Genomic DNA, 22,324 nt, shown 5'->3' with positions numbered 1-22,324 from the left:
TGACCAGGTATTCTGTTCATCCTTTACTACTAAAAGTAGGGGAGTGACGGTACTTATCCAGAAAAATATTCCATTCACATTATTCGAGCAGGTGAAAGATGAGCAGAGACAGTTTGTGATACTTAAAGCCCTGATACTTGGGGAGGAATATGGCATTTTAAAAGTCTACTGTCCCTCTGGTGCATCCCCTCAAATTTTTGATTAGCGCTTTCTCTAAGTTGAGTGCTTTTCGAACACGGCACATTATTATAGGGAGGGGGATTTTAATTGTCTTTTGGATCTGACAGTGGACAGGATGCCTTGTGGGCCCCCAACTATTTCTTCACAGGCCAAGCAGGTGGTTGATTATGCAAGGAGTTGGGGCTGGTGGATATTTGGAGATGTCTTCACCCTACCGGCAGGAACTTCACCTTTTTTTCAAACCCACATAAATATCACATGAGGATTGACCTCCTTCTGGCTCCCTCGGCCCTTCTGGATTTGATTATGGGTTGTAAAATTGGGAATATAGCTATCTCTAATCATGCGGGAGTATATTTGGAGGTTAAGGTCAAGAGTGAAGGGCGAGGTTTGCGGCACTGGCATTTGGATCCTTTTCTCCTCAAGGATTCCAAATTTGTGGAATACTTTTTGAAGGAGTTTCAGGAATTCTTGACTATCAACTCAGGCACGGCTAGTAGTCCGTCTGTGCTATGGGAGACTGCTAAGGCCTTTGCTAGGGGATTAGCTATTTCCTATTCGGCTAGCCAGAAACAACAGAAGGAGGATCAGCAACGTCTACTTGAGATGCGGTTGAAAGCCGCAGAGACGGCACATTTTGCGCAGCCTTCAGTGACTAAGCTACAGGCTTAGTCTAAGCTTCAGGCTGCCTTGAATTCAATACTGACACAAAACACAAAGAAAGAACTTGCTTTTGCTAGACAAAGGCTATTCAAATATGGGGATAGGCCAGGGAAGTATTTAGCGTACCTGACTAGGAAAAAGTGTGCTCCCCAATCCATTACTGCAATCAGAGACAGCGCCAGGGTCCTTACATATGATGCTAAAAAGATTAATGAGGCTTTTTGGAGCTTTTACTCTGAATTGTATCGGTCTGAAGGTTGTGAAGTCAGGAGTGCTAAAATGGAGACCTTTTTTAAGAACCTGGACCTCCAAGGGGTAACCTTGGAACAGGCCTCTCTCTTTAATGCCCCCTTGACAGTTCAGGAAATACAGGAGGCAGCTAGGCAACTTCAGAGTGGGAAAGCACCTGGCCCTGATGGTCTCCCGGGTGAGTTATATAAGGAGTTTATAGGGATTCTGTCAGGGCCGATGTTGGAGACGTACAATCACTCCTATATGCATGAACGCCTACCAGCATCTTTGAGAGAAGCTGATATTTCCTTAATTCTTAAGAAGGGGAAGGTTCCTGAGGATTGTGCTTCTATTAAATTCAGACTTCAAGATTCTGTCCAAGATCCTGGCGCTGAGATTGGAAAGGGTGTTGCCCCATATTATTAAAGAGGACCAGACAGGCTTTATAAGGGGCCGTAGGTCCTCTAATAATATGAGAAGGTTGCTGAATATGGTCCAAGTTTGTCAGCAACGATCGATTCAGGGGTTGGTGATTTCCTTAGATGCAGAGAAAGCATTTGACCAGGTGGAATGGTCGTATCTTTTTTATGTCTTAGAACAGTTTGGGTTGGGTGGAGTCTTTGCTAGGTGGGTGGAGGTTTTATATTGCCACCCTCTTCCCATGGTCATCACCAACGGGGTGAAGTCTGGGACTTTTACGATTGGTAGGGGTAGTCGGCAAGGCTGCCCCCTCTCACCATTGTTGTTTACTTTGGTGATAGAGCTACTGGCAGAGGCCATTTGTCAGAACGTCCACATAACCGCTCCGGTAGTGGGGTCGAGGGCACACAAGATTACATTGTATGTGGATTATGTCCTTCTGTTTTTATCGAACCCGATATCCTCCATACCCCATTTGATACAATATATCAATTCATTTGGGGCTATTTCAGGATAGAAGCTGAAAATGTGTTGCTGGAAAAGCGCAGCAGGTCAGGCAGCATCCAGGGAACAGGAGAATCGACGTTTCGGGCATAAGCCCTTCCTGAAGAAGGGCTTATGCCCGAAACATCGATTCTCCTGTTCCCTGATGCTGCCTGACTTGCTGCACTTTTCCAGCAACACATTTTTATCTCTGATCTCCAGCATCTGCAGACCTCACTTTCTCCTCAGCTATTTCAGGATATAAGATTAACTTTGCAAAATTGGAGGCTATGCCTTTGGGGAACCTTAAGGATGTGCCAGAAGTTGAAGGTGGCTCTAAGTTCCCTTTTAAGTGGTCACAGGCAGAGTTCCGATACCTAGGCGTTTTCATTACCCCCACGTTTGATCTGTTATTTCGGACTAACTTTGCTCATTTGCTCGACAATATTAGGCGAGATCTCCAGAGATGGGAGGCTCTTCCACTTTCATGGCTGGACTGAATATCTCTCATTAAGATGAATGTTCTTCCTCGTTTGCTTTATCCCAAGCGTATGCTCCCTATAATGTTTCCCTATAATGCTGCAGAAGCTTATGGGGTGGTTTGGTTCCTTTGTCTGGCATCGTGGGCGGCCCCTCATCAAATTTACTAAATTGCAGTTGCCTCAAGGAGGGGGAGGAGTTGATTTCCCAGACATCAGAAGGTATCAGTTGAGTTCCCTGCTGTCCTTTGTCTGCGATTGGGTAGGTAACAATCCAAACTCAATATGGCTGGACATTGAGGCCTCCCAAGCAAAGTGCCCTCTGTTACTCATGGATAAGATGAGGACAGTTATGGACTACTGCCGGAACCCCATTGTCATTAGTACAGTCAAGGCATGGAGGGCGATGCATCAGAGTGAGGGTTGTTTATCCAAGACTTCGCCACTTACACCTATAGTTGTCATGCCAGGGTTCCGACCAGGGATGATGGACTCAGGGTTCAACTATGAGCAGCGAGAGGAGTTTCTAGTTTGGGAGATTTGTTTAAGGGGGAGGTTATGATGTCTTTTGAGCAACTGAGCTGCCAATACAGGTTACCCAGCAGAGATCTTTTCCGTTTTTTTTCAGGTTAGGGATTTCATCCAGAAGAAGACTACGCTTCTCACTAAACCCTATAAGCCCGATACGGAGAGGTTGTTGCTACGTTCCACAAGCACCTTTTTGGTTAGTGCCCTCTATCGCCTGCTGGGTGGTAGGGCCTGGCAGATATTAACCGGTTATGTGAAGTCTGGGAGCAAGAACTAGGAGTGGAGATCTGAAACATGGGAGAACATATGGGAGAATACTCGAAAGATCTCCATCTGTAATAGGACATGCGCTACGCAGTTAAAAGTTCTGCACAGGGCTCATCTGGCACTAGACCGTCTGGCCAAGTTTAAAAAGGGGCATCTTCAGTGTGCCCCAAATGTAAAATAAGTGTAGGTACTCTTACCAATTGCTTCTGGGCATGCCACAGGCTCCATGTTTACTGGAGTGCTGTGGCGGGAGAGATAGGGAGGGTATTGAGGACTGAAGTCAAAGTAGACCCGATATCTCTCCTCTTAGGTCTACCGAATTTATCATCTTTAGACGGGCATGGGAAGAAGCTATTTTAATATTCTTGCATACTGTGCACGGAAGAATATTCTGATGAATTGGGTGTCTGAGAACCCTCTGGGCTTGCTGGGATGGCAGAAATTAATTATGGAGCACATTCCCTTGGACCTTTTTACAAACATGGTGCACCACACAACAGACCATTTTTATAAGACATGGCAGCCCTACTCGTGTTATTTGGAAATAGATTGGTCAGTTGTCTTAACTAGGGCATTTGTTTAACCAGGATGGTTAGATTTGTCAAGTCCTGGGCCCTGGAGGGGGTCTCCTGAATTAATACGGGTATATATACAATGCTCCCATTCCTTTGTTTGGGAGCTTTGCGCCGAACGTAGCTGTTAAGTACTTTATGTGTGTTTTTGGTTTTTTTTTGCTTTTTCTTTTTTTGGTGTTGCTTTGCACAGTGTTAGGGTTTGTTTTATATTAGAGGTTAGGTTAATAGGAGACAGTAGTTATATTGTAATTTGTTTTTTTTTCTTTTTATTATACTGATTTGTTAACTGTATTTTCAATAATTTTATATGTTTGTTAAGTTAAAAAAAATTTGCTAATAAATATACTTACAAATAATTGGCACATTTTCTTCCCTGAAGTGCATTACATCTCTATTCCATCCAAAACTCTTTACATGACTTTGAATTGCTGCTAGAACAATGTTTTTTTTTATTATCATTCTTTTATAACACTAATTTGTACACCACTGTGCCTATTGTCTTGACATGTCAGAAATTACTGTGCTGTCTTGCATGTTTTGCACTTCTTATGCATTTTATGCCACCCTGTGTATGATCATGCAGATTGTGCGATCTATGTAGCACTTTGGTCCTGAAGGAACGCTGTCTCAGTTTTACTGTATCAGTTGAATATGGTAGAAATTACAAATAAAGCTACTCTTGATTAGTGAACCAGATTTAGTTTTGACAATCAACAGTATCTTTAATAGTTGTTCAATTCCTAATTTTTTGAATTCAACTTTTACCATCTGCTGTGGTGAACCAATGTTCCAGAACATTAACCTTGGGTTCTGAATTACTAGGAGAAAGTGAGGTCTGCAGATGCTGGAGATCAGAGCTGGAAATGTGTTGCTGGAAAAGCGCAGCAGGTCAGGCAGCATCCAAGGAACAGGAGAATCGACGTTTCGGGCATAAGCCCTCCAAGTTCCCACACATTCCTGAAGAAGGGCTTATGCCCGAAACGTCGATTCTCCTGTTCCTTGGATGCTGCCTGACCTGCTGCGCTTTTCCAGCAACACATTTCCAGCTCTGATCTCCAGCATCTGCAGACCTCACTTTCTCCTCAAAGATTTCAACCTACTGCGAATCCTCTTACAAGGATGCCTTCCTTGAAGAAGCTCTCTTTCTCCCTCTACATTCCTGAAGAAGGGCTTATGCCCGAAACGTCGATTCTCCTGTTCCTTGGATGCTGCCTGACCTGCTGCGCTTTTCCAGCAACACATTTCCAGTTCTGAATTACTAGTCCAGTAACATTATTATTACACCACCACCTCCCCCTGGTTGAATGTGGTAGAATCAGTAATGGTAATAATGTTGAAAAAATAAGGATCAATGGTTTAAATCTTTCTTGTTGAAGATAGTCATTGCCAAGCACTCGTTGGCCACTTATCACTTCAAGCCTGAATATTGTTCAAGTCATGCTGCATTTGAACACAAATGGCTTCAGTATTTTAAGAGTCACAGATTGTCAAGATCATTAGTTTTGAATCTGCAAGTGCCTGATTAATTTAATTGTCCCTGAAAGGGCCTTAAGGGGAAAAAAACAGAACTTGCCCTACGCGCTCTGTCTGTGCTGGCAGCCATTTTGTATTTTGATTGCATAGTAGAGAATTGGATAGAGATGGAAACCTTTCAGATCCCACTCCAGCAAGAGTAATAGGCTCTCCTTACTTTTTTATGCACCCAACCCCCATCAGCAACCTGCATTTTCTCTTCTGCATTGCAATCCCTGTCAAACCCATCAGGTTTGATCTTCTCCAAGTTCCCACACAATGTTCATCTCCCCACCTTACCCCTTGAGCCCCATACCACAGTGATGCACTGTTTTCTTATTGAAGCCAGCAGGGTAGTGACTGATGACTCCACCTCTGGAAGTACGATGTCCCCTCTGTTGCTATATTGCCTCCCAGCCTTATATGTAGGATTGCCTTCCTCCACAATGATCACACCCTCTGCATCCTAATACCTTGGCTGCAAAACCCACACTTTATTTCTCCAATACAGCACTGGCTCCTGCAAACCACCCTTGACTTTTCATACCCAAACCTCAATTTGGGAAGATGGAACAAATCCAGCACTGTTTTCCATGCAACTCCCTGACTGACTTACTGGTACCACTTGGACTTATGAAAGTGATTTGCAAGATTGATCATGGTCCAATCACAGACTATAACGAAACAAAGTCCGAGACCCTGATTTGTCCAACCTCATTTCAAGGGATTGGTGCATAGCTCTGAATGAAAGTAATAAGAGCCCTTGATTGGATTAAAGATTATTCCCCTCAGACATAGCCATTTAATTGAAACATACTCAGTAACACTGTCTTGTAAAGTGCTGACATATGCTGTAGGTGTGACACTGATGTAGCAGAGTGCTATACAGCAATATGTCTACCTCTTGAGTTTTAAGTGCTAGCAAGCATGGCAGGTCACCTGGCTTTTGAAGTATACTAAAAGGCAAGGCAAGATAAAGTACTGTTAAGCATGTAAATTCTGAATGAAGTGACATTGTGTAAAAAGGCAGAGATGCTCTGAGCACCTAAGCAGGTTCAAAGTGAATTAACGTTCAGAGATCAAACTAATAGCCCAGTAATCCATCCTGTTTTGAGGCATAGGATGAGTTTTGATCATGGGCGCAAAGTGGCCTGGCAGCAGTATTGCAATGTCAGCTGATGGTACGCTCCACAGAGCAGCAATGAGGTGCTGATCTGTATTTTAAGTTAGTCCAAACTATGCCGTGAAATGGTGAAGCTGGTGCTTTGCTGATGCCAATTTCCATGTACAAAGGGTGCAGATGGTTGCTGCCCATGGAACGTGGGGATTACTGACCAGGATTGAGGCGTGTGGAAGATGTTGCTAAATTCAAACCTCCAGGAAACTGTTCTAACTGTGGGCAGTTAGCATCTTCTAATTTTTCTCTTGTCCCTGACAAAATAGAAACCTGCATGTAAATGAGGCAAGGTACTAGTGAGATGTTAAAACATGCAAATAGGTTTCTCATCACTCATTAGCACCATTTTCATTCAAAATCCTGGAATTCCCTTCCTAAGGGCATTGTGGGTCAACCTACAGCACACGAACTGCAGCAATTCAAGGCAACTAGGGACAGGCAATAAATGCTGACCATTCAGCAATGTCCACGTACCATGAGTGAATTAAAAAGGAAGTGGGGAGAGTAATTTACTTGTATTATCTGAGTTAAGTGCAGTTTTGCTCATATCTGTCCACCATCGTAAATTTGTGCTAACAAACAGTTTTACATTAATAAATTTTGGTCAGATAGTTGAGAAACATTCTCACTCAAAGACCGTAAAACATAGGTGCAGAATTAGGCCTTTCAGCCCATTGAGTCTGCACTGCAATTCAGTGAGATTATGGCTGATTTAATAAGCCTCAACTCCACTTTGCTACCATTTCCCTTACTGACTAAAAATATGTCTTCTATCAGCTTTGAATATTTAACGATCCAACCTCAATTGCCATCTGTAATAAAAAATGTCGCAGATTCACTGCACTGAGAAAAGAAATTTCTTTGCATCTGCATCTTAAATTGGCGACACCTTATCCTGTAATTATGCTGTCTGGTCCTAGACACTCCCATAAGTGAAAAAACACTTTCCTTAAGTCCCCCAAGAATATTATGTACTTCTATAAGGTTGCCTCATTAATTAGCATCTAATTAGCATCAACTTTTAGTTAGTAAATTATGCAACCCTTCCCAAAGCAAAATCTAATTGAGCTATGATCCGTAAATTCAAACAAACTAACTTGTCACAGTAGCAAAAAGAGCGTAATCAATATATTACAATACTTTTCATTGTCTTTAGGATTGGGTTTCTGAACAAGGGTATTAGTTTCCCATTCCTTCTTACCCTTTCAGCTAATTGTAGCTTTTAGTGATAATATCTTACAAATTACAGAAAAGTCAACTTTCCACAAGGATGCTGCATCAATTGAAATTGATAGATTTTCCTTGGATAGTGATATCAAGGGATATAAAACAAAAAAGTAAATGGATACGATGTACAAATCAATGACAACTGAGATGAATGGCCACTTCTGTTCCCATGTTCTTTGGTGGCAGATTGAGATATTCTAAAGCATGATCTTTATTTATTATAGTAATTGAATGTCTTGTTGCGCATTAGTAAAACTGGAGGACAACTTTAGATACTTGGATATCCTGGGATAATTCTACTTGAACTTTTATTTTTGTACAAAATGTTACATCATTGAAAGATCTAAATCTACACTTTTCGCTCAGTGTGATGCAAGCTTCATAAATATCGTTAAAATCTGAATGTAACAAATTACTTCAAGATTGTTTTGTTGGGTTATAACAGATGCATTAACTGGCTTAATGCATGATCCAAACTATGGGAATGAAATGACGTTTTAGCATCCTGTAATAACTGGACATTACAAATTTTTAATTATTATTTCAAGATGGACACATAGAGTAGAATATTTCTTTACAAACATTTATAACATGGTCAAGTTAAGCAACAGTCTGTCCCTGGAGATCATTTAACTTGGCTGTTTATTTAGTATCTTCTTGATCCTTTATTTTGGATGAAACTGGATCATTTGTGTACGTAACGAAGATGTAGCTCTCAGAAATTGCATGGTTATGTTCTCTTTGTACAACTGCTGCAATATTCCTCCAACTTTTTAGAAACAGCTTCTTCCTCTGTAGTATTTATTTCTTTAAGGCAAGAAATCACGAATAAGGGGATTTGTCTGAAAAAGAAGACAAAAATTTGTTTTAAATAAGCCTAAGAAAGCTGTGCTAGATAGGTGGGATATTCTCCTAGATGTTCTTTCAGGGGATGTGGGTGTTGCTGGCGAGGCTAGCACCCATTGACCATTTCTAATTACACAGAGGTGGTGGTGTTGAGCTGCCTTCTTGAATTGCTATAGCTATGGGGGAACTAAATGTTTTGTGAAAGGCTATTCCAGGAATTGAACCCAGTGGCAGTGAAGAAACAGGAACATAACTCCAAATCAGGATTGTGGGTAGCTTGGAAAGGAACTTGAAGTTGCTGGTAGAGATTGCAGATTTGAAAGATGCCACCGGAGAAGCCTTGATGAGTAACTAAATTGCACCTTATAGATGTTACACATGGTTTCTGCTGTGCATTGGTAGTGAAGACAGTCAATGTTAAATGTGGTGGATAGAGTGACAATCAAAAAATTTGTTTTGTTCTGGATGGTGTCAAGCTTCTTGAATGGTGTTGAAGTTGCACTCATCCAGGCAAATGGGGAGTAATCGATCACAGTCACGCATTATGGACCAGACAAAACCCCGTCAAAATATTTTAAGATGGCGGCCTAGGCAGCATTGTGTCCCGGATGCAATTCAGTTGGTCAGACGACCAGACTTGAAGCAAAACAAATTTGATTCTTACTCTATAGTTAAAACACAAACAAAAGAAAGAATAATTTAATAATTTAACTCTAATGGAAAACTTAACAGAATAATAGATTACTTAACTGCTAAGTCGCAACAGTTCCAATATAACAACATCCCATAAACACACTCTTGGCCAAAGCAAATTCAGTAAAATAGATTGTGTCATGCAATTCTAGCAGCAGGAAGAGAACCCAAGCTTTTCGCTGTAACAGAGAAGAATGACAGCTTCCACATCCAGCTTTGAAACCCAAGCATCTACTGAAAATTAAACTAAAATCTTGGTTCTGTGGAAGGTTGACCCCACCCATTTGTGCTGCTTCTATTATTCCAACTTTAAAAAAAACCCCAAATCCTCACAAACTTTTTATTTTATTGGCCTAGAACAGGCCACTCTGTACCTCTGTCTCAACCTCTGCTCAAAACTAAAACAAAATGACAAAACAACCGTCTTAAAGCCATTTTATCATGACACCTGGCTTTGCCTTGCAGATGATGAACATGTTTTGGAGTGACAGAAAGGGAGTTACTTGCTGTAGAATTCCTAGTCTCTGACCAGCTCCTATAGCTTTATATAACTAGTCAATGTTATCCCAAGGATGTTGATAGCAGGGCATTCAGAGATGGTAATGACATTGATCATCAAGGCTCAACGATTGAATTCTATCTTGTTGGAGATGTCATGGTTATTATTTGCCACTCATCAGTCCAAGCCTGGATATTGTCCTGGTCTTGCTGCACATCAACAGACTCTTTCAGTATCTGAGGAGTTGTGAATGGTGCTGAACATTGTGCAATCATTGGCGAACTTCCTCACTTCTGATCTTATGATGGAGGTAAGATCACTGATGAAGCAGCTGAAGATTGTTGCACTGAGGACACTACCCTGAGAAACTCCTGCAGAAATATCTTGCAGCTATAATAACTAATCCCCAACAATCACAATTATCTTATTTTGTCCTATATTTGACTCTAACAAGTGGAGAGAGTATTGCCCATTTCATGTTGACTCCGGTTTTGCAAGGTCTCCTCAATGTCACATTTGGTCAAACATGACTTTGATTTCAAGGCCGGTCACTCTGACCCTACCTCTGGAATTCAGCTCTTTTATCTATGTTTGGACCAAGTCTGCAATGAGGTCAGAAGCCAGGTGGCCCTGGCAGAACCTAAACTGAGCACGAGTCAGCAGCTATTTGTTTGCAAGTGCTGCATGATAGCATTGTCAATTATTCCTTCCCTATAATGAACATGAATAGACAGATAGGGCAGTAGCTGAAAAATGTGTTGCTGGAAAAGCACAGCAGGTCAGGCAGCATCCAAGGAGCAGGAGAATCGACGTTTTGGGCATAAGCCCTTCTTCAGGGATCCTGATCTCCAGCATCTGCAGTCCTCACTTTCTCCTAGTTGATAGGGCAGTAGGTTGGAGTTTGATAGCCACCTTATGCACTGAACATTAGGATCTGGTAAATCAAGGGCCAGCTGAACATTGAACACCCCTGCATGTTGTTTCAACAACATGTAGAGATTGTGACCTTAGAATTATATCCTTTAATGGTAAAATAAGTATTTATTTTTCCCTCGTGAGTCAATTTGTTCTCTTACAAAAGGATTATATGTCCCAAAGAACTGGTTTGAGTGCCCAAACTTATTTTGATTTAAAAACATACATGTTATTAGGCCACTGGATTTAAATTGAAAGTAGTCTTTCTAATTGCAGGTCTAAAGTAAACCATTTCAGTTTCCATGTTTTGTTTCTTTACAAAGAAAGAATGTTGTTTAATGAAAACATATCTGTACATACATCTCATAAAAAGTGATGCACCAATATATTACAGCCTGGATTTTCTGCAAGTTGTACTGTTTTCTCAATATAACTCACACAAAAGTATATTTTTTTATATACAATATTTAGTGCAAGTTTAAAACTTTAATTCAAATTTGACCAGAAGCTGGGCCACAGGCTGGATTCAACACCATTGGAAGTTTCTGTTCGTTGCACCTTTTGAGGAGACTTTTAAAATTGAACATTTCCTTGGGCACTAGAGTATTCTCATCTCTACTTTCCATCTTGAACTGAGTGGCCTTGGTAATCATCTCCCTCACTTGTAAGAGTTTGGCATGCCCAAAATTGCTGATGCATTTCCCACGTGACAACACTAATTACACATCCTACAGAACTTATGTGAACGAAACGCATTTTTACAACAGTCAATAAAGATTTTATGGTAACTATCACTGAGACTTTAGTATGGATTAAATTTCACCAGTGGAGAATTGGTACATTTTAAAAGCTTTTGAAATTTACAACTATAACTAGTAAATGCATCTGTCTTTTTTAAAAATCATTTTCCACTATTTACAACAGAATTATTCATAGGTCATGGAGTAGACAAAATACATCAGGTGAGTGAAATTTTGTCTCATTCACACAACATTTTTCATTCAATGTCAGCATTACAGACTCCTAGTTTAGCTATTGCACAGACAAGTTCCTTTCACTCTGTTTGTGTCAGCTGTCATTCAGTTGTAACACCTTGCCTTTGAATCAGAGGTGGAAGCTCAAGTCCTGCCTGAGGCATCAACACAAAATTCGGAACCTCCAATGCAGTACCAAAGGATTGTTACATTATGAAGAGTCTACTACAAGACATTTAATTGAGCCTTTTCTGGTGTATATAAAAAGATCTCATGGCACTATATCACAGAGAAAGCAGGGGAGTTATTCCTGGCATCTGAATCAATATTTCTCCCTTAAATCATAATTACGCAAACTGATGATCTGGTCATCACATTACTGTTTGTGGATTTGCTGTGCACAAATTGGTTGATGCATTTCCCACATCACAACACTAATTACACTTTAAAAGTACTGAACTGGCTCAAAGCACAATTTATTTTCCTGCCTCCAAGTGATATTCCCAATGGTGAACAAGAAAGAGTTCTGGGCTTTGACACCTATTTGGAACTGAACTGAGACTGACCAACTGTTTCAAGGGACCCTTAAATATGGGAAAAGGAGCCTTTCAAAATAGCCTGGAATAGAATCAGACTGAGTCACAGAGCTGAAAGGACAGTATATTAAGTCAGAAGATCAGCCATGCTCTTGTTTTTAAATTTGTTTGCAGAACATGGACATTGATGTCATTTATGGCTCTCCTCTAATTAGCCTGGATATTATAAATTGGTGTTATTTACTTGTAGTGGTTCAACCAGCCATTTCAGAGTACAGATAAACATTTGGGCGGCACAGTGGTTAGCACTGTTGCCTCACAGCGCCAGAGACCCGGGTTCAATTCCCGCCTCAGGCGACTGACTGTGTGGAGTTTGCACATTCTCCCCGTGTCTGTGTGGGTTTCCTCCGGATGCTCCGGTTTCCTCCCACAATCCAAAAAATGTGCAGGTTAAGCAAATTGGCCATGCAAATTGCCCGTAGCGTTAGGTGTAGGGGGAATGGGTCTGGGTGGGTTACGCTTCGGCGGGTCGGTGTGGACTTGTTGGGCCGAAGGGCCTGTTTCCACACTGTAAGTAATCTAATCTAATTACTATATACACAATATTAAAAGGTACTGAAATGCCAAATTAAATAAAAATGGCAGGTCATTCCCTAGTTGAGTTCTTAAAATAATCTGATAGATTCAAGGTCATGTTTATAGTACAGGTACACAATTCTTTATCCGAAATCCTTGGGGCCAGTTGTTTAACATAATTTGGAATTTTTCAGATTTCAGAATAAATGATATTTTTGCAGTGAAATTAAAAAATTACCTAATAACAGACAAACGTGTGAATAGTACAAGCGCTGAAACATAATTAACGCGTGCCAGTGCTGCAGCACGCCGCCAAGTCACATCAGAGTGACATGGTTCGAGTGGGTATAGAGTTGGGTCACCTGTTCACACGCCAAAATGACGCTCCACACTCCACAAAAAAAACTTTGGATTTGGGATTCAGGATTCAGATTTTGGATAAAGGATTGTGTACCTGTACCAGCTTTTAATTTGCAGATTTAAAAAAAAATTAATTGAATTTCTCGAACTGCCATAATAGGATTTAAACATGTATCCTTCACATTTGTTAGGCCAAGCCATTTGGATTACGATAATCGCTATATTATCGTACCTTACGATACTTCTGGTTATTGTTAAGAATTTTAAGATTACGTAAGCAAATCTTTATAATTCAACGTGCTTTAGAATTTTCTTTTAATTCAACGTTTGAGCTCAGTTTTACTTACTTTAAGGCATTCACTTTGTGTCTTTGCTTTGCTTCTGTTTTTTTTAGCCAAAATGTGACAGCTTCTTGCTTCCTTTCAAGTTTCCACAGAACTTCTACTAGATGATATATGGTTTCAAAACTATCTACAATTGGAGCAGAATTCACAAACCTTTACAAACACGAACACCCTGAATACTGGTTATATAAGTGCTAGACAAAAAAAAAGAATTTGCACAGGTCACTCAGTACTTGGCAGAACACTTAATTCTGTTTGTTTTTAGATTTTTGCCGCTGCTGACAACTATTTTATTACTTACCATTGAAACGTTGTTCCAAATGGTGCAACCAAAATTAGAATTTACCGTCACCACAGGCACACAGTCATAGAGTTATAGAGACAGAGATGTTCAGCACAGAAACAGACCCTTCAGTCCAACTCGTTCATGCCAACCAGATATCCTAAATTAATCTAGACCCATTTGCCAGCCCTTCACCCATATCCCTCCAAAACTTTCTATTCATATCCCCATCCAGATACCTTTTAAATGCTGTAATTGTACTAATCTCCACTACTTCCTCAGGCAGCTCATTCTATTCACTAATCACCCTCTGCATGAAAAGGTTGTCCTTTAGGTCTCTTTTAAGTCTTTCCCCTCTCACCCGAAACCTATGCTCTCTAGTTTTGGATTCCCCCATTCCAGGGAAAAGATGTTATCTATTTACCATATCCAAGCCTCTCTTGATTTTATAAACCTCCACAAGGTCACCCCTCAGCTTATGACCCCCCAGCAAAAACAGCCCCAGTCTATTCAGTCAGTGTGAATAGACAGCAGATTCATCCAAATTTTAATAAAGTCATCTCAAGGCTGCCAGTGGTAAAATGACTTAATAATTGCCAATCTGTTTGCACGGTTACATAAAGATGGTCACAGATGCACTGTTTGTGCAAGTTCATGCTATGTTCCCATTCTTACGGAGAGTTAATTAAATATGACAGGACACTAAAAACAGCAGGCTTTGTCACAGTCCAAGAAGTCCGAGGTTGCATTCATCCAACCACATATGTTCTCATATTCAATGCCACCAACCTGGCACTAAGAAGGTATCCCACACCCTCATATAGCTGACACATTAATAAATCCAAAAAACAGCGTTTTTAACTAACAAAATTGATTGCCAATCAATATCTTATTTTAAATCACATGTACACGTTCAGCTCTTCAGTCAATGCGTTTCCTCTTGGTTCTATGGTAGTTAGAGTGCAATTTTAGAATTAATGATGTTTTTCTAATCTTTGCAAATGCAAGTGCAAGTCAATAAAAAACAAATAATATCCTAACTTATTGACTTTTTAGGAATAAGGCTGAATTTATATTAATTTTGGTCACCAAAAGTATTCACAAAAAGAAATATATCCATAACATTTGGTAACCATGAAATACCGAAGTTGGCATGCATTGCACAATTAACATTTAAATGTTGAAATGCAAATCAAAGTTACAAAAATAAGGTACCAGGATAAGCTTGTAGACTCAGCTGGAGATTTTGCAGAGCTTCTGAGTTCTGACCCCTTTCTGCCAGCTGTATTCCTCTCCCAGTGAAAGCCAATGATTTCAACGTTTGAAGGATTTTAAGCTCAGTCATATTCTCTTTCAAGGTTTCAAGCAGATCATCGGGCTCTCCTATAAGATAGACATTTAAAATAATTTCTGAATTCAAATTTTAGGAGTATTTCATGACATTTCAATGTTTTTATCCTGCTGGCAGATCTCCCATGGTGTTTCTCATCCTGAGTGATAGAATGTTCTGTTCAGAACATATGATCTTTGGAATTAAATCCCCAATTCTGCCCAATAATCTGTGAAATATGTGCATCATTCTTAAAACAATTAAGATTTTGAGAGGTGACAACATACGGCCAAACTGTATTGAAGACTAAATCGGAGGTATTTGCCTGGTATTTCAGCAGTGGAGGTGAGCAATGGAACACAACTATGTCAGGAGCTCTGAGCTTTAGTATCACAGCTAGCTGGTGCTGCATTTTGACAGAAGCAGCGAAAGATCCTGGAGTATCTCCGTGCCTTTGGGTTTTTCAAACAAAGGAAAAATATACACAGGCTTGTGTTTTTGTCCCAGCCTGTCAGATTTCCCATATTATAAATTTCTTAATCCACATTTGTCTATGCAAACTTAGCACTTGGATTTTACGCTCTAGCTATGTGATTCTGAACAAATTAATAGTGCTACTTTTTGTGATCAGCAAGTGAAATTTCTGATATCCAAAAAAATTTAAAGAAAGAAAACATTATAATGCCAATTTAAAGCTAAGACCAACAATTTCACTGCATTAAGAGTGCTGATTGCTTGGAAAATGAACTCTGATCAGTAGAGATGTTGCAAATGGGAAATTCACCAGTTCATAATGATTGGCAGTTAATTGGAGTGCAAGGTGGAAGCCCATCAAAACATGTACAGAATTCTTGCATGCAGCTGTGCATTCTAATCTAGTAAATGTACACATCAGACATATGCAAGGATTGGGAGGCACGTGTCATTCGATCCAAGATGGAATTCCAGGAGAATAATTTCCTTACATGTCTTAATTCTACATTCAAACTCACATTGGAAATAGATGTTATAGAATTCCTACATGCATCAAGCCTGCACTGACCCTCAGAAGGGCATCCCACTAAAACTAGATCCCTCACCCTCACCTTATTCCTGTAACCCTGCACTTCCTACAGCTAATCCTGCACATCTTCAGACTGTGGGAGGAAACCAGAGCACCCAGCAGAAACCCATGCAGATACAGGGAGAACGTGCAAACTCCACACAAATGGTCACTCAAGGCTGGAGTCAAACCTGGGTCCCTGGCACAGTTAGGCACCAGTGCTAACCAGTCACCAGGCTGCCCTTTTCCTCTATGTCCCAGTTGAGAAACTGGAGATCCTTTTACTGTCTACCACAAAACAACATGCCCCACAATATTTCTATCCACTTACAACTTCCAAGGTGTGTGTGGGCGCGCGTGCGCGTGGCTGCAGCTTTTAGAAGTGGAAGCCAATGTGACAGTATGCCAATTGGTGTGTGCAGAACCTCCCAGCAGCTGCACAGCTATACAACTTAGAGGGAACAACGCCACAAACCTAACTTCACTGGTGAGTGTACACATTGGGATTCTTGATGTGGAGGTGCCAGTGTTGCACTGAGGTGTACAAAGTTAAAAATCACACAACACCAGGTTATAGTTCAACAGGTTTATTTGGAAGTACAAACTTTCAAAGCACTGCTCCTTCAGGTAGCTAGTGGGGCAGGATCATAGGACACTGAATTTATAGTAAAAAATCAAAGTGTCATACAATGGATGTGATGTATTGAACAAATGTAGGTTGCTCTTAAGTCTTTAATCACTTAGAATGGCGAAACAGGTTTCCATTGATTAACATGTAAATAGTGAGTTTTGAGAAGATTTGTAGCTCAGGTTGAGGTTTTGGATGTAGGTTTGCTCGCTGAGCTGAAAGGTTCATTTCGAGACGTTTCATTACCTTACTAGGTAACTTCTTCAGTGGACTTCATGTGAAGCAATGCTGAAACTTCCTGCTTTCTATTTATATGTTTGGGTTTCTTTGGGTCGGTGATGTCATTTCCTTTGGTGATGTTATTTCCTGTGGTGAAGTCACTTCCTGTTTTTTCCCCTCAAGGGGCGTAGATGGGGTCTAACTCGATGTGTTTGTTGATAGAGTTCTGGTTGGAATGCCATGCTTCTAGGAATTCTCGTGCATGTCTTTGTTTGGTTTGTCCTAGGATGGATGTATTGTCCCAGTCGAAGTGGTTTTCTTCCTTATCCCCCCCCCCCCTCAGACCCATAGTCTCGCTACCTGGAGAACCAACTTACAGATTGGCCAAGGAGCTACATGAAAGACTAAAACACTTAGTGGAAGGCTAACGCAACTCCATCCAAGAATTTCTGAAGACCGTCAAAGACACTGAGATAGAAGAGGATGAAATAATGGTCTCCTTTGATGTAACAGCCCTGTCTACCTCAATCAACATTAACCTGTCCAAGGAAACACTGACTACACTATTAGAAGACCCCAAGACACAGACACCAAACACCACTAACTTCACCAACAAGGAGAATATCATCAAGCTACTGGGATCTATGCCTTACTACCCACTTGACCTTCAACAACAAAATTTACAGACAAACCAATGGAACACGCATGGGATCTCAGATATCAGGGTTCTTAGCAGAGGCAGTAATGCAGAGACTTGAGCAAACAGCTCTGCCAACCATCCAACCCAAACTCTGGGTCCGCTACGTGGATGACACCTTTGTCATCACTAAACAAAACAAGTTAGAGGAAACCTTCAAGACTATCAATAATACCATAACTGACATATAATTCACAAAAGAGGAGGAAAACAACAACAAACTGCCATTCCTAGATGTCACAGTAGAGTGAACAGCCAATGGGGAACTTCAAACCAGCGTCTACAGAAAAACAACACATACAGATCAAATATTGAACTACAGAAGCAATCATCCCAACACCCACAAACGAAGGTGCATCAGAACATTATTTCAACGAGCCAACACACACTGCAGCACAAAGGAACTATGCAGAGCAGAGGAAAATCACCTATACCGTGTATTTAAAAAGAATGTTTACCCAATGAACACAGTCCGCCAATTTCTCAGCAACAAACCTAAACAAGCAGATAAAGCACGCCCAGAAACCCTTGCCCACTCTCCCCTACATCAAAGACATCTTAAAAATGACTGCCAGACTACTCAGACCCCTTGGCATCATGGTAGCCCACAAACCCACCAACATTCTAAAACAGCAGCTAATGAACTTGAAAGACCCTATACAGACAATGAGCAAAACTAACGTAATTTATGAAATACCATGCAAGGACTATAACAAACAATACATTGGACAAACAGGCAGAAAGCTAGCCACCACGATGCATGAACACCAACTAGCCACAAAAAGACATGACCCTCTCTCACAAGTATCCTTACATATGGATGAGGAAGGACACCACTTCGATTGGGACAATACATCCATCCTAGGACAAGCCAAACAAAGACATGCACGAGAATTCCTACAAGCATTGCATTCCAACCAGAACTCTATCAACAAACACATCAAGTTAGACCCCATCTACCCCCTGAGGAAAAAAAAACAGGAAGTGACTTCACCACAGGAAATAACATCACCAACCCAAAGAAACCCAAACATGTAAATAGAAAGCAGGAAGTTTCAGTATTGCTTCACATGAAGTCCACTGAAGATGTTACCTAGTAAGGTAATGAATCGTCTGGAAATGAACCTTTCAGCTCAGCAAGCAAACCTACATCCATAACATGTAAATCCCAGACCTTCTTTCAAGTCACATTCCTGATATAACTTAAGGTTTGATCAGTACAACAAAAAAAGTGACATTCACCCTTGAAAATGCATTAAAGGTGTGAGGTCTCTGTATTCCAACCTTGAGTCAGACTGGTTCTATTTCCAAAGTAAGAATTTATAAAATGTCACATGGACTGACTCCCTACAGATTGTGTGCTTTTTGAACAAAATAGAACATATCTGCAAAGACAAATTCATAAGACTTACGTTTGTGTGATTGTGCCCCTCTCATACACACTCTTTCACACACATACTCATGTGCACACCCTCTCACAGGCATGTACACTGTCACATTCAGGCACACACACACTCAGTCTCTCCCTCTCTCCCACACAAACGCATGCATACAAGTATGTGGGATGAATTTGCAAATTTATATTTGCAGATACATTCTATTTTGTTCAAAAAGCATACAATCTGCACATAGTCAGTCAATGTGACATTTTGTAAATTACTACTTTTGAAATAGAACCGGTCTGACTCAAGGTTGGGATGCCAACAGACTCTAGCCTCACATCTTTAATGCACTGTCTGAGCTGAGATGTAACTTTTTTTAAAACCCTAAGTTATCTTGGGAGCCGTGACTTGAAAGAAATTCTGCAATTTACATATTAATCAATTGAAACCTGCATCCCCATTCTAAGTGATTTGAGTCAGAGAGCCCGAAAGCTCAAAGACAGGCCATTTGGCCCAAACTTTTCCATGCCGTCCAAAATGTCCCTCCACGCTAATTCCATTTCCTTGCACTGGCCCATGTCCTTCTCATCCTTTCCTATCCATGTATTTGTCCAAATGCCTTTTCAAAGTTGTTAATGTACCCACCTCAATCACTTCTGCTGGCAGCTCATTCCATACGTGTTACCACTCTCTGTGTAAAAAACATTGCCCCTTGGGTTCCCTTTCATTCTTTCCCATCTGACCTTAAACTGATGCCCTCTCATCCTTGATGCCCCAACCATGGGGAAAAGACTGAGTGCATTCACTCTATCCATACCTCTCATTATCTTATACACCTTCATAAGGTCCCCCTCAGTCTCCTATGCTGTAAAGAAAGAAGTCCTAGCATTACCAATCTCTCCCTATAACTCAGACCATTGAGTCCAGGCAACATCCTTATAAATTTCTTCTGCACTCTCTCCAGTTTAATAGTATCCTTCCTATAGCAAAGCGACCAAAACTGAACACAATACTCCAAGTGTGGCCTCACCAACGTCCTGTATAACTGCAATATAAGTTCCCAACTTCTATACTCAGTGCTCTGACTGATGAAGGCCAGTATACTCAAAGCCTTCTTCACTGCCCTGTCTACCTGTGACTCCATTTTTAGAGAACTGTGAACCTGAATTCTGAGATCCCTCTGTTCCACTACACTCCTTAAGGCCCAACCATTCACCATGAAACTCCTACTTAACAGCAATCTAGATTTGTTCAATATATCACATCAATTATATGACACTTTGATCTTTTACTATAAATTGTGTGTCCTATGATCCTATTCCACTAGCTACTTAATGAAGGAGCAGTGCTCCGAAACCTGTACTTCCAAATAAACCTTTGGTGCGGTGTGATTTTTTTAACATTGGAAACCTGACAGTTCCACACTCTTAGGATTATTGCCTTCTCACCAACTTTGGGAAAAGGGCCTAAGACGTTTGTCCACCGGAAGCTGGAAACTAAAATAGGGTGCACCAAAGCCATCCTGTTGGATATTGAGACCCTGATTACATCATTTTTCACTTTATGTGGTGCAAACTCATGAACCAAAGGTAGCCATGAAATATCCCCAGTTTACCCGAGTCTACCATGAACAGGTTAATGCTTCTCAAACATTTGAGCAACAGATGAAGCAAATTTTTAATGTTGAAATTTTGCAGTCATATGACCAGTATTCATCACAAATGTGCTACTGCCTTCCAGCCAAAAGGATGTCTGCCTAACACACAAATGAATAATGTGGTAAATTAGTTTCATGCCGGTGTGATGCTCGGTATGTCAACTCTACATACCAAGGCAGATCATATCGGCACGGTGGCACAGTGGTTAGCACTGCTGCCTCACAGCGCCAGAGACCAGGGTTCAATTCCCGACTCAGGCGACTGACTGTGTGGAGTTTGCACGTTCTCCCCGTGTCTGCGTGGGTTTCCTCCGGGTGCTCCGGTTTCCTCCCACAGTCTAAAGATGTGCAGGTCAGATGAATTGGCCATGCTAAATTGCCCGTAGTGTTAGGTAAAGGAGTAAATGTAGGGGAATGGGTGGGTTGCGCTTCGGCGGGTCGGTGTGGACTTGTTGGGCCGAAGGGCCTGTTTCCACACTATAAGTAATCTAATCTAATCTAATATCCATCAACATATTCCTTTGGCTGTTGTCAATAAGCAAGGTACTGAGCATTCCCAAATAGCTCACACTTACAAAACCTGCGACAATATCAGATAGGATTCTGTAATTGGACATTTACTGGATAGTCCTGAGTGTACAAAGAACTATGTTAACTTCTGTATGATTGTCAGTTGGGCTTGTAGTGCAGTGCAGTGCAATGGCAGTGTATTAAAAGCTAGAAAAAATGTGTACATATCCAGTACCTGTTTAACTGACAAAATTAAATGACAGCCATTCGCTGATTCATTTCTCAGGGCAATGCTTCCATCAATCACAATCTGTCTGGTTTATTATTTAAGCAAAGCTCAGCAGTTAACATGCAATTATGATTTGCTTGTGCATTCTGTACAGCAACACTTTTCCAATCAGAGCTAACCTGCAAACCAATCAGCACTCTCCTCTCACGCAGTGTTAAAGGTTGGTTACCTCCTTAAATTGGTACTTTTGTAACGTCCTGAGGGCATGAAAAGAAAACTTCAATAAAACTCAACTTCTAACGCAAGCAATGCTGTACTGCCCTTTGCGTTTTTAATGTCTTCACTAACTTCCATTTGAAGGATTCAGTGTCTCCTAAAGACCTTAACCTGATATATTTGCTGTGCTGAGACACAGCTGAATTTAGGATATGCTGGCTAGCCATTTATAACATACTTAATTTCTCAGGATGCATTAACATCATGCAATTAGGTGTACTAATCAATTAACTCAGCAAATTCTACACAACAGCTTTTCAGAGGTAATTGAATAAAAGTTGAGATTAAATATAATAATCTTTACTTAAGTAAAATGAATACTTTGTTTTAAAAAACTGTCTTAAAGGACTGTTTATACACTTGTTGCAGCTTTTGCCACGTATTTGATTAATGTCAGAAAATTCATTAAACTCAGGAAATAGATTACATTTTAATGCAATTTAAGTCCTGATTCATATAAAATAGTATAATCCAGCAAACAGCATACAGTTATCTCGCTATAACAACTAAACTATTTATATTTTCCACTTAACAGAGAAGGAAGGAGCTGGACATTGACAGACAAATTGATGATGGAAAAAGAAAC

General features: G+C 40.6%; 1 protein-coding gene across 2 annotated transcripts in view; it reads right to left on the bottom strand.

Moving 5' to 3' along the window:
• Window positions 1-8,021: 8,021 nt before the first annotated feature.
• The window catches only part of fancg (FA complementation group G), a 67,232-nt gene continuing 52,929 nt past the window's right edge, over window positions 8,022-22,324 (bottom strand). The window contains exons 12-14 of one of the 2 annotated variants that reach the window (XM_043687853.2): window positions 14,984-15,151; window positions 13,489-13,612; window positions 8,022-8,584 (exon numbers count right to left, since the gene is read on the bottom strand). In XM_043687853.2, coding sequence (XP_043543788.2) covers window positions 8,473-8,584; window positions 13,489-13,612; window positions 14,984-15,151 — 404 coding nt within the window. In that variant the 3' untranslated portion in view covers window positions 8,022-8,472. Of the gene's footprint in view, window positions 8,585-13,488; window positions 13,613-14,983; window positions 15,152-21,641; window positions 21,720-22,324 lie in introns of those variants that run through there. The other variant, XM_043687861.2, reaches the window with a different exon arrangement.

Source organism: Chiloscyllium plagiosum, unplaced genomic scaffold (genome assembly GCF_037043375.1).
Source record: "Chiloscyllium plagiosum isolate Xiang-an unplaced genomic scaffold, Cpla_swu_hap1 HiC_scaffold_1, whole genome shotgun sequence".
NCBI lineage: Eukaryota > Metazoa > Chordata > Chondrichthyes > Orectolobiformes > Hemiscylliidae > Chiloscyllium > Chiloscyllium plagiosum.
The sequence above is the reverse complement of the archived record's forward strand: the minus strand, read 5'-3'. Positions and strand labels throughout refer to the sequence as shown.